The 12,834-nt window shown below is 37.7% G+C and overlaps 4 gene segments (V, D, J or C); all 4 read left to right on the top strand.

Moving 5' to 3' along the window:
- The window catches only part of LOC104674124, an 840,972-nt gene that overhangs the window by 380,076 nt on the left and 448,062 nt on the right, over positions 1–12,834 (top strand).
- Positions 1–12,834, top strand: part of LOC104656245 — a 632,938-nt gene that overhangs the window by 206,790 nt on the left and 413,314 nt on the right.
- The window catches only part of LOC104656285, a 576,427-nt gene that overhangs the window by 171,477 nt on the left and 392,116 nt on the right, over positions 1–12,834 (top strand).
- On the top strand, positions 5,427–6,107 carry LOC104656277. The segment is given in 2 exon segments: positions 5,427–5,527; positions 5,752–6,107. Coding segments are annotated over 2 exon segments (390 nt in total).

The raw sequence follows: 12,834 nt of genomic DNA, 5'->3' as shown, positions 1-12,834 counted from the left end.
CAGAATGAAAGAAAGCAATGTGATGAGAGAATGAGGACAGCCTCGAAGTTGGAAAAGGCAAAAAAAAGAAAAAAAAAAAAAAAAAAAGACAGATTATTCCCCATAGCCACCAGAAGGAACTCAAACCTGCTAGTACCTTGATTTTAGCCCAATGAAACTGATTTTGGATTTATGACTTTCAGAATTGCAAAATAATAAATTTGTGTTGTTTTAAGCCACTGAATTTGTGGTAATTTCTTATGGCCACAATAGGAGACTAATAAATACAATAATAGGAGAGATTAAAAAGGAGACATGTCTGGAGATAAAGTAGAAACTAAAAAAAAAATTAGAAAAAGTTAAGTACAATTTAAGCCAGTAAATTTTAAAACTTTCAAAAGTAGAAATAATTTGAATGAAAAACATATACTACCGAAAGTAACTCAAGAAGAAATAGAAAAACTAAGTAGATTTATAATCATTAAAATTATTTGATAATTGGAAATGAAAATCACTAAAGATTCAGTAATACAAGGGAAATTTTTAACCTGCAGGTGCGCCCACTACAAAATTAAAAGCAAGACACACGCTGGATGCATCTGTAAATAATATAACCGGTACAATTTTAGAAATTAAGGTTAGATGGGGAACTCTTACAAATAAATAAGAAAACATCCAAAATAAGAAGAGACAAGGATACAAAAGGCAATTCAAAAAGAAGAAATAGGAATGGCCAGTAAAAATGTGAAACATCAACTTCCACAGAACTCAAGGAAATCAAATTACAATAGAGTATTGTTTCATTTCTATTAGATCAACAAAATCTAAAATGTCTGATAACTTTAAATATCGGTAGGAATATATGGAGATGAAGCTATTACACTTTTCCAGATGAAGAAAAACACCACACAGAGAACTTAGGAGAACAATTTGCCTAAACTAGTTATGAATAGGCATATATCTAATAATCCAGCAATATAAATTTCTGATATCTACATTCAAGGTAGTCAATATATAAACTAGGAGGCATTTACAAGGATGCTCACTGCAACCCTCTTTAAAAATAAGTATAATCAATAGTGGAATGAAAAAATAGTGGTTTTGTCATACAATGGAAGTTTTCTGTTTGTTTGTTTTGTTTTGTTTTGTTTTGAGACGGAGTCTCGCTCTGTGCCCCAGGCTGGAGTGCAGTGGCTCGATATCAACTCACTGCAAGCTCCGCCTCCCGTGATCATGCCATTCTCCTGCCTCAGCCTCCTGAGTAGCTGGGAATACAGGCGCCCGCCACCGCGCCCAGCTAATTTTTTTTTTTTTTGTATTTTTAGTACAGACGAGATTTCACCGTGGTCTCGATCTCCTGACCTTGTGATCTGCCCGCCTCGGCCTCCCAAAGTGCTGGGATTACAGGCGTGAGCCACCGCACCCGGCCACAATGGAAGTATTAGCTATTACAAGCAAAGAAGTGATTCTATACATATTTTCTTAGATAAATCTTACAAATAAAATGTTGGATGTAAAAGCAGAATGATACATACTGCATGGCACCATTAGTAAGAAATCTGAAAATACAAAATAATGCAGTATATTGTTTTGTAATACATACCTGTAACGGATAAATTGGTTTTTTGTTTTGTTTTGTTTTGTTTTGTTTGAGACGGAGTCTCGCTCTGTCGCCCAGGCTGGAGTGCAGTGGTGCGATCTCAGCTCACTGCAAGCTCCGTCTCCCGGATTCACGCCATTCTCCTGTCTCAGCCTCCGGAATAGCTGAGACTACAGGCACCCGCCACCACGCCCGGCTAATTTTTTTTTTTTTTTTTTTTTTTTTGTACTTTTAGTAGAGACGGGGTTTCACCGTGTTAGCCAGGATGGTCTGAATCTCCTGACCTCATAATTCGCCCACCTCGGCCTCCCAAAGTGCTGGGATTACAGGCGTGAGCCATCTCGCCCGGCCTGTAAGGGTTAAATTCTAAAAGACATGCGTGGAATCTTCCCAAGAGTGATTACTATCTTTGAAAGAGTAAAAGGAACAAGGACTATTGTTCTAGCTTTATCTGAAATGTTTGAGAAAATCTGAAAGGTAGAGAGAGAGAGAATATTTTTAGAAAACATAGCAAAATTCATTATCTATTTATCTGTTTATTCTCATTGCTGGATACAAAGGTGTCTGCTATATAATTTTCTGTAGTTTTTCTCATGATAATTATTTCATAAATTTAAAAAATAATTTTTAAATGGTTTACAACAACCACAGTTTTTACTATCTTCACCAGTCCACAGAATGGAGAATAGCCCCTTCATTACCTACGACTTTGTCAGATGTATTTCTGGTAGGCCACATAAATGGTAATAAAAAATCAATTGGAAAAAATCTCTAATTTATGAATAAAAGGATGTTCAACCTGAAATAAACAGCCCAAGACTCTTTCCCCTGAACCACAATGCATACTTTTTCAACACATAAAAAGAGGAAGTGGAAAAAAAATCCAATTAGTTACCTCTTAGCAATGGGAGATGTGCCCACAAAATGTCAGCATTTTGTGAATATTAACTCCCCCGGGCTCTCAAAGTTTATTTTACTTCCTTTTCTAGCAGTTTGAAAAATCGAAGAAGAAATTGGAATAGTATTTATGTCTGATTAGAGTGCCTTTCATTGGACTGAAATATTCAAGAATAAAGTAGAATACAGTGCCTAGGTTGGAATTCGTGGTCAGCATGAGAGGAGGGCTGTTGTCAAGTATATGAGAGAGAGGAAGAATTGGGAAGAGCTGGGAGTCTCAACAGTGATTCTGTGGCTTCTTACAGATGTGAGTTTGGGGATTTCTACAAAGAACCAGGAAGAGTCTGAGGACAGTTTGCCGTAGAATAATTCAACTATTCCCATTGGGATTTCTTTATGGGGCAGTCCAACAAAAATACAGTTTTGGAATTTGGTGCTTTGACATAGACTGCTTTATCAGATGAAGTTTCAGCATAAAGTGGAAAAGAATCTTCATTCTTTCAATGTCCAAAGAGGGAAATATTTTTATTTTGAAAATTTATACTATTAATAGTTTTGAATATTTTTACTGATAAAGCAGCATTTTGTGAGAGGCTTTGTCTTCCTGATAACTATTAAAAATTATAGAATTGCACCAAAAAGTACACATGCACTCATGACAACAGCATGGCTAAAGATTTGAATTCAGAGTGCCCATGGATTCTCCCATCCTAGAACTTCTAATAAAATTAAGCATAGAGTTACAGTAGAAATAATAGGCCTTTGCTGCTACTATTGACACTAGAATACACAACTCGAGAGAATACAGAACTTGGGAGTCTTTTTTTTAAATCTCATTTGTCTGAGCTGATGTTTTGCCATTGTGAAGTTACCAGTTCCCTTGGTTTGATGCGTAAGTAGGAAGGACGGGAGGTGATGACTTCTGGTTTGTCTCCTGTGTCGAAGCCAAGGATTGGTGAGCAGCTTCACCTTAGACTCAGGTTGATAGCAAGTGAACAATCAAAACACGAATGAATATTTGCAATCAAAGCCATGATTCATAATAAATTGGTTTCAGATAAGCCCCTCAGATTTATCACAGGTCAGTTTCCTAAACTTGGAAATTTTAAATGATTAATCTCCTTTTAAGAATCCCTTCAATATTGTTTCATGCATGTCCTTTACCAGATATAATCTTTTGTCATTTGTTAATTAAATTATAAGAAAGGCCAGCACAATATTTAGGATAGAACCAATTTCCCAACCGAGGGGTTATCACAGCACATTAACACTTGACCCACCCAGAAACCGCATTTCAGCGGCAGCTTCTATACAGAACTGAGGGGTACTGCACCTGTACTGTCAGGGTACAGAGCAGGGCTATTTCAACAGGAGGGAAATCCTGCCATCATACTGGTTCCCAGTCTACTGTGGGTATTAATGGTCTCCATCTACTGAAGTGCAAATAATTGCAAACCAGAGCATGGCTACCCGTCAGCACTCAGAGGTGAAATGGACAGAGGAGTAGATGTCGCAAATAATGAGAAACTCTTCCCTGCACCATTCAGTGATATGCTGTTTTGACCTTTATAAAAGAACTGGAAATGTTTTAGAGACTTTGTCTGCACTTTCTTACTTAGCTATCTCTTGGTCCCTTTATATTAATTCATCCATTAAGACAGTGAAACTAGGGGCTGGGTTCACACATAAAATCCCAGGACTTCGGGAAGCCAAGATAAGATCACTTGAGGCCAGGAGTTTGAGACCAGTCTGGGCAATGCAGAGAGACTCCATCTCTACAAAATAAAATAAAAAATTAGCCAGTCCTGGTAGCTCACAACTGGAGTCCTAGCCATTTGAGAGGCTGAAGTGACAAGATTACTTGAGCCTAGGAGTTCCAGGCTGCAATGAGTTATGATCCTGCCACTGCACTTCAGTCTGGGTGACAGAGACAGATCCCAACTCTAAACTAAAAATTTTTCAATTTAAAATTTTAAAAGAGACAATGAAATCACATGGAAGATTAACATCTAAATTCCATACAATCACATAACAGCACATAAAAAATTCACCAACAGCCACCAACTTCTGTGGTATTGACATACACAAAGTTCTTGCAACCTTCAGATAACACGTTCTGTGGGAGTATATTATAGCATTGTATCACAGAGAGATCTTGTATGCTTATCATGACAAACAATATCTTATGCTTATCATTAAAATTTTAAAAAATGCCCAGCCACAGAATGTAACAAGTGAGACTGAGTACTTTGGATCAGTGGGGTAGAAAATGTGATATCAGGACAATTCTAGGACACATGATCTAAGCAGTACAATTCTACTTGTGAAGGCAACGGGACTGAATATCCTGATTCTCCTCAGTCTAGTAAATAAAACTTAGTGTCAGATTTTGAAATGATTACATTTTATTCCTATTATAAGTTCATAAAAACATAAACAACTGAGCAGCTTCTGAAAGTCAAGAAGGACTTATTTTTATCATTTGATTTTGAAATAGCTTTACTTATTACAGAACTTAACTAGGGCCCTAGAACTCAGTAAGGAGGAAGAAAGAGATGAAATAATTGTTTAGAATAGGACTGCCTTTCACAGAGAAAGTCAAATATCTGAGTATTTTTCTTTTAAATTTAATTCGTTTCTGATGGCAAAAAGTAAATATATGCTAAATGAATAATATCAATGTATGTCAGCTGGTTCAACTGCAGTTCCCCTCAGCTACAACCCTCAACACAAATTGCTTTTCTTATATCTGTTTTCTAGGTTCTGTGTGTCCTAATGACTAGGGAAAGACAACCAGACAAAGTGAAGATTCAGGGTGAACCAGACATTTTTCCTCATTTGTGCATAGCGGTGTAGTCTATGAACATGAGACTCAATTTCCTGTTTGGGGAGACAGCATCAGAACTCAGGAACTACGTATACACACCACAGGGCCCTTGTAAGTACTGAACTTTGAGCTTCAGGCAGCACAACTCACATTTGTGCAGGGAGCTACATGCCACATGCTGTTCTCCAGCTTGCTGTGGATATTTGTGGCCTGCAGCTACTCTGGTATGGATGGTTCCAAATGTGGGTAAAAATGTTAAGGATGGAAGGATTACAAACAGACATGTGGTGTTTCTCATGGATTTGAGGAGGAAAGGAGAAATTGGAAAAAAGCGAGCATACTATGATTTTAGTTTGGTTTGTCTCTGGGTCCTAAATTAGTCTAGTTCTTATGATATTTTATTCACTATATCAAAGGATCAGCTCTGTTTTCTGATTTTTCCCCACAGGATTCAGTGTGGCCCAGAAGGTTACTCAAGCCCAGTCATCAGTATCCATGCCAGTGGGAAAAGCAGTCACCTTGAACTGCCAGTATGAAACAAGTTCGTGGTCATATCATATTTTTTGGTACAAGCAACTTCCTGGCAAAGAGATGATTTTCCTTATTCGCCAGGGTTCTTCTGAACAGAATGCAAAAAATGGTCGCTATTCTGTCAACTTCGAGAAAGCAGCTAGCTCCATCACCTTAACCATTTCAGCCTTACAGCTAGAAGACTCAGCAACGTACTTCTGTGCTCTCTGGGAACTCACAGTGTTTGAAATGATAGTAAAAGCAAAACAAAAACCCTAGGGCTAGAAAAGAGAACCCTCTACTCCACATCCTTTGCTACAGGAGCCAATTTGAAATGCACACCTGCAGATCTCAGGCAAGAGAGGGTAGTGACTGTGGTCTGTGGATTTAATCTGTGGTCTGGATCAGATGATTTAATTCTAAGTAAAACCTCCTTCTATCTCATTTGGAAACAGGTGTTCAGAGCAACTTTCCTCTAATACTTAAATTTTTACTTAAAATAGATCATACGGAAAATGTGTGAAGTTGTCTAAAGTTGGAAAGACTTCCACATAATAACTTAAAGTGGCAGTTTCACTTAACGATGCTCACAGCAGAAATATGGGTCTAGTTATCTTGAATCATAATAAAAATCATTTCCTTAGCCCTTTCCTCTTAGGCTTTATGTCAATTAGGGTACAATCAGGGAAGCAGAACCATCATGAAAGATGTAGAATAAGATTAATTATAAGGATTAGACCTCATGCAATTGCTGGAGCTGGTGATTCTCAGAAGTTACTTAGTTGTTTATGTTTTTATGAAATTATAACAGGAATAAAATGTAATATTTTCAAAATTTGACATTGAGTTTTATTTACTAGGCTGAAGAGGATCAGGATATTCAGTCCCGTTGCCTTCACAAGTAGAATAGTACTTCTTAGATCATGTGTCCTAGAATTGTCCTGATAAAACATTTCTATCCCATTGATCCAGAGTATTCAGTCTCACTTGTTAAATTCTGTGGCTGGGCATGGTTTTTATTTGTAAAATAAAGTCGTGATAAGCATGCCAGATTTCTATGTGATACAATGCCATAATCTGCTCTTACTCTTATGCAAAGCTATTGTCTTTGCATCTAGTATTGAGCCTGAATTTACTCTAGGTCAGCTAGACTCACATTTGGGAAGGACAGTTGAATGTGGACAAGAGCACGTAAAAACTGATTTGTAAAGACGTTTTGGAACCTGTGGTGACAGGTGGAACCCACGAGGACGAACTAAAACTTGTCTATCTCTTACCTCCTTCAATCTGATAATGTTGGTGACCTTCAGAAGAAATGGTGTTATTTGCTATCTTGCTCCCTGGGTACTTGGCCCAAGAAAAAGAGAAGCTGAAAGAGGAGACCTGGGGGCAGTGGGGGAGTTGTGAATCAACAATAAGATGAGTTAGCAGATCAGTAGCAACATGTGTGAGTTGCCACCGTTCCTGGAGCCTGGCACCTGTCTTGTACCATTTTTTTCAACTTAATAGAGAACAATACAGGGAAGGATTTTCTTAGAAATATATTTCCAGGTAGTTAACGATGAGACAGTATGAAGTTACCACAATACCCCTACCTTGTAAGCTTGACATCCGTATGCGCCTCTTTTAATAACACTTAGCTTTCAAATAAAGACAATTTTAAAAAGCATGTTTCCTGCCAATATGATGCCACTATTCTTCACTCAACCACAAACACCCTAACCCTCTACCTCAAAGAGAAGACAAAGTTTATTTATTCATCTTTGGGTGATGGTCTTTCCTCTTCTGGCTGAGTCACGCTCTCCCATTGATATCCTGTAGTTTAGCTTCTGAGATTTAACAAGATATATGATTAACTTATGAACATATCTTTCACTATTATGTATAGGCAAATGGGAGGAGAGTAAACAATGGTTAACATGTATTTTAATATTTTCATATCACAATGAAAAGGAAATGTTTATAACAGTATAGTCTTTTTTATCCACAAATGGTCTCATGGTTGTAGCTGATTTCCATAACTACCTCTTCCATTACCCATTTCATAATCTGTTTGTTTTCAGCAAGCACCTCAACTCACTGGTACACTTGACTTTCTATAAAACAAGCTCCTTGGTCAGGAGCAATGCTATACAGAATGCCATAAAGTTGAGTAAGGAATTCTCTAAGTCCACCACTGTGATTTTGCCCAAAGCACTGCAGATGTGGAAGGAAAGTCCATATTCGGAATGTCTAAGTGGAATAAAACAAAGCAAAACTTGCCAGCAGCCAGAGAAAGTTGATATATCATGTTCTGGGAAATGTCTTTAAGAATGCTTGCTGAATTCTCATCAAAATCGACAGAAGCTGAAGAGGAAAAAGTATTTTTAAAGTACTTATAAAACAAACAAAAACCTCTCTAGCTAGCTTCCCATGAACATAAAAGTCTAATTTTTAAACTCTTTGTCAAAAATCATTGTTAAGAAGGTGAAAAGTCAGTGCACAGATTGGGAAATTATATTTACATTGACATATTTCTGAAAAAGATTCAAATGCAGAATACATAAAAAACTTGTACAAGTCAATAAGCAATGATAAAACAACACAAATGGCCAAAACTTGAAAAGACACTTCAGAAATATGATATCTAATAGTAACAAGCATACATAAAAAAGCACTTAATATAATTACTCATTAGGAAAATGAAGATGAAACCCACTGAGTGATCCTCCTGTGCCCCTCCAGCACCCCAATTGTGTTAATGTAGCCGGGAGGAAATGACCACGAGAGGATAATGAAAAATAGTGACTACTCCCGGGGAAGAGATGGCCAAGTAGGTTTTCTAGAAACTTCTGTTAAATTAAGTTTAGCCTAAAGCTGCCTCCTGACTTATTTTAAGCTCAGGGCAACAGTTTCTCCATACACAGTGCCCTGTAACCTAACAGGATGCGTAAACAGGCTACAGTCTACTCTCTACAAATCCCTAAGTTTTGGCCATAGGTGGCCAACTGTTCAAATCACGTTCAAATAAGGCAAATGCCAAGCTTTAACCAATCCATCTGTTTCTGTACCTCACTTCCTTTTTCTATAAGTCACTTTACTTTTTCTGTCCATAAATATTCTTTGACCATGTGGCAGTGCCAGAGTCTCTCTGAATCTGTTCTGGTCTGGTGGGGGGCTGCCTGAATCTCTAATCATTCTTTGCTCAATTAAACTCTGTAAAATTTAATTCATCTAAAGTTTTTCTTTTAACACTCCCATCATTGAACCATGTTCAATGGAAGAAGAAAAAGCAGTAACAGGCTCTAGACTGGAACACTGAAGGAAAAGCGGATTTTACTAGGAAAGAAGAAAGTTGATATTCATTGGCCATACTATATGTCAGGCACTATTTATACATTTCAAATTCATTACCTAATTTAAGCATCGTACACCCTATGAGATAGGTTTTAGTGTTCCAGTTTTTCATATTTGGGAAATGAGACACAACTTTCCCTAACTTTGAAAAGCATCTCTAACTAAAGTCAAGCAGGGTGTAACATCTTAAAGGGCTCCTAAAAAGCAAAGTTTGGACTATGGAGAAGCAAACAGCCCCAAAGCAGCAGCATTGGCTTTCTCAGTGAGGATGACAAGATGCCAAACCTGGGCACAAATTGCCTCAGGATCAACAGATGGAAGAAATCATCGACTAAGCATTTAAGAGTGCTGAATGTATCAGTGAGTCTCTTCTACAGTAGTGTGCTGTGAAGCACAAGACGGTAGAGGGAAAGATGAGATACTATTCCTTAAACACTCCAAGCGGGCTTCCATATCAAGGCCTTTGCCCACTATGCCTGCAATGCTATACCCCACCAGACTTCATGGTGTACCTCTGAACTCCTCTATGTCTTTACGCAAAAGTCACCACCTTGTGAAGCCTTTATCGAAATCTTTCTATTATGTTTTCCTTCTTTGAGAATCAGGCTCTGGCATAGTCCACGTGTTGAGAACTAAAGCAGCAAGTTCTGAAGCACTGCCACCTGGTGTTCCCACTAAACTGTTTGGTGAGGTTTACACTGGCCTCCCTGCTGCCCTCCAGTGTTCATGGGCTCAGCTGTGGTGAAGCCTGGTTGCAACAGGAGCTAACATTTCTGAACCAATGTCAGTAACCTTCCCATTGTAGTGATCAATGTGAGACAGTCCTGAGACAGGACTGGCTGTGATTTTTTTTTAATTTCATTAAAAATTTTTTTTTCCCTGAATGTGTGAGGGTGAATGATTTCAAAGTGGCAAATATAATATATGGGCTAGTTTGGGGCTAATAGAATACCTTGGAAACAAAGATTGGCATTATTGCACAAGGTGGGAAGATTTTCTCTATGAAGTGAGAGTATGTCTACTGCTCTGTCCCTTACTATAGTATAGAAATATCCTAAGAAGTGAGAACAACAGTCAATGATGGGTAAAAATAAGCCATTGTAGGGAACACTGTATAACATACTCTCCATGTTATCATATGCCTCCCAACCTCCCAATACAGCATCATAATGCGACTAATTTCCTGCTAACAGTAAGAAACGTGATAGAACATGGATATTTATTATAGTACATAAAATACGCTATGCAAATTGCAAAATGCCCCTTGGAAAAATACTGAATTTTATCTTGTAGATAGACTGCAGTGCAATTTCAGATGGTGCCTCCCAACCCCCCAGTGTTTTCTATATTGAATGCATCTGGTTGAGTGCCTAAGATACAGAAGTTATTGAACTAGATGATTATTCAGTTGGTGTAAAAGTAATTTCTTTTTTTTCCATTACTTATAATGTAATGGCATAACCATTACATAGGCTTGGATTGGATTTCTGGACCTACTACTCATTGGTTGAATTATCTTAAGCAAATTACTCAATAACTTTAATGCTTCAATTTCCTTATCCCTACAATGTGGATATTGATAGTACCTACTACAAAGGGTTATTTTGAGAAATAAATAAAAGGACAAATGCCAATGCTTAGCCCAGTACCCACAGAAAGCTACTGGTTACTTATAGAAAAGGAAATTGAATATGAGAGAGATTAAATGTCTTGCCTAGCATCACAAAGTGTCAGAGTTGAGCCTTCCCTCCATACCTTATTTAGAGCAGATACCTTTTCTCAACCCAAGAATAACTCTCCAACTCATTACAGTGTTATACTGTCTTATAGAGCTTACCACTGTATAGAATTATCTTATTTTATAAAAACTCATTTATTTAATTTCTTCTCACTGCACTCTAGCCCCTTTTCTATCTCTTCACTACCATGTTCTCCATGCCTGGAACAATGCCTAGCACACAGGAGACACAGTCAATATATGTTTGTTGAATGAATGCACAAAAGGTAAAATTATGTCCAGAGTCCATGCAATGCAAATATTAGATACAAGTTTAAGCTGGATTTATCTTTGTGTTATTTATCCAGAATTGTCAAGATTTCTATCCCATAACTTTCTTAATGTAATATTTAAATATGTAAGTGCTAAATAGTTGAATACTAGCTTTGGTTTATCTACATTGGTTGATTTTTACACTTTGGGGGAATTAATAAATAATCTTACTAAAAATTTTATCTATAAATCCCTCACTAGGGAGATGAGGTGGAAAAAATTTTGAGGCATTTTTCTCTGTAGTGCGTGCATCTTATCTTTTATGTTGCAAAAGTTTTTCAGAGGACTCATGTATATGTATATATTTTTATGTTTTACAAAATTCTGTGCACACACACACACTCTTTGCATAAGAGTAGATATACAGGCCTACTATTTGCTCAAAACAGAGAAAGCAAATTGACCTTGTTTCCCTTTACTATCAGGGTGAGTGCATTTAGAATCCTCCCTTGATATATTAGGCTGTTAAGAATGATAAAGATGGATATTACTAGTTGAGCTGTCCTGTGGCCAAAGTGGGGAGGAAGGAAACTAGGATCATGCACTCTTCCAGAAAGAGAATCTCATTGTTTACTTTCCCTGTAAGGCCGTATTTAGTTGTCAACAGGCTTGGCCTTTACTTCAGATCAAATGCGTGGCTATACCTTGTAGGAGTCTGTCCTACTATTATAGATAGAGGAATTCTCGCTGCTGTTAGAGGTATGTCCTTCTTGGTCTGGACACTGCTCCTCCAACTTGTGGGTGAATTTATCAGTGGATCAGTATTCTCCCCAGAAATGAGCTCCACAGCATGTAGGCTTTCTGAGTGATTGTGACCATGCCTTCACTTTCCTAAGATGAAGTTATCTGAATGCTGTGATCTGGAGAAGAAACTACCTTGATTAGAATGTCTTGTTTGTCTACAGCAAAGACTTGGAACCAGCCCAAAAGTTCATCAGTGAGAGAATGAATTAAGAAAATGTGGCACATATACACCATGGAATACTATGCAGCCATAAAAAAGGATGAGTTTATGTCCTCGGCAGGGACATGAATGAAGCTTGAAACCATCATTCTCAGCAAACAATCACAAGACCAGAAAAACCAAACACTGCATGTTCTCACTCATAAGTGGGAGTTGAACAATGAGAACACATGGACACAGGGAGGGGAACATTGCACACTGGGGTCTGTTGGGGGGTAGGGGACTAAGGGAGGGATAACATTAGGAGAAATACCTAATGTAAGTGACAGGTTGACGAGTGCAGCAAACCACCAGGGCATGTGTATACCTATGTAACAAAACTGCACATTCTGCACATGTACCCCAGAACTTAAAGTATAATTAAAAAAAAAAAAAAAGAATGGCTTTTTTGTCTAGCAGCCATCCCTAACTCTAGTCCTCATGCTTCTGAACTAGGAGTCATTATTGAGGCTTCCAGGATTTCCTTTACTACCCATACCTTTATCTCCTTTCCTGAGAAGGAAAGCTAGAAGTTAACCATTGAGATACTTTCTAATCCAGTTCTAACTTTTTAGAATATGATTTAAATATATGTGGAAAGTGCTGTCCCCTGATATTAGTACAAACCCCATGCTGTTTCCTTTGCTTATTTCAGTTGTTCACTGGAAAGGTTTTAAAGGCACTTCATACAC

This window comes from Rhinopithecus roxellana, chromosome 5 (genome assembly GCF_007565055.1).
Source record: "Rhinopithecus roxellana isolate Shanxi Qingling chromosome 5, ASM756505v1, whole genome shotgun sequence".
Lineage (NCBI taxonomy): Eukaryota > Metazoa > Chordata > Mammalia > Primates > Cercopithecidae > Rhinopithecus > Rhinopithecus roxellana.
Note: the sequence above shows the minus strand (reverse complement) of the source record. Positions and strands in the feature narration are given on the sequence as shown.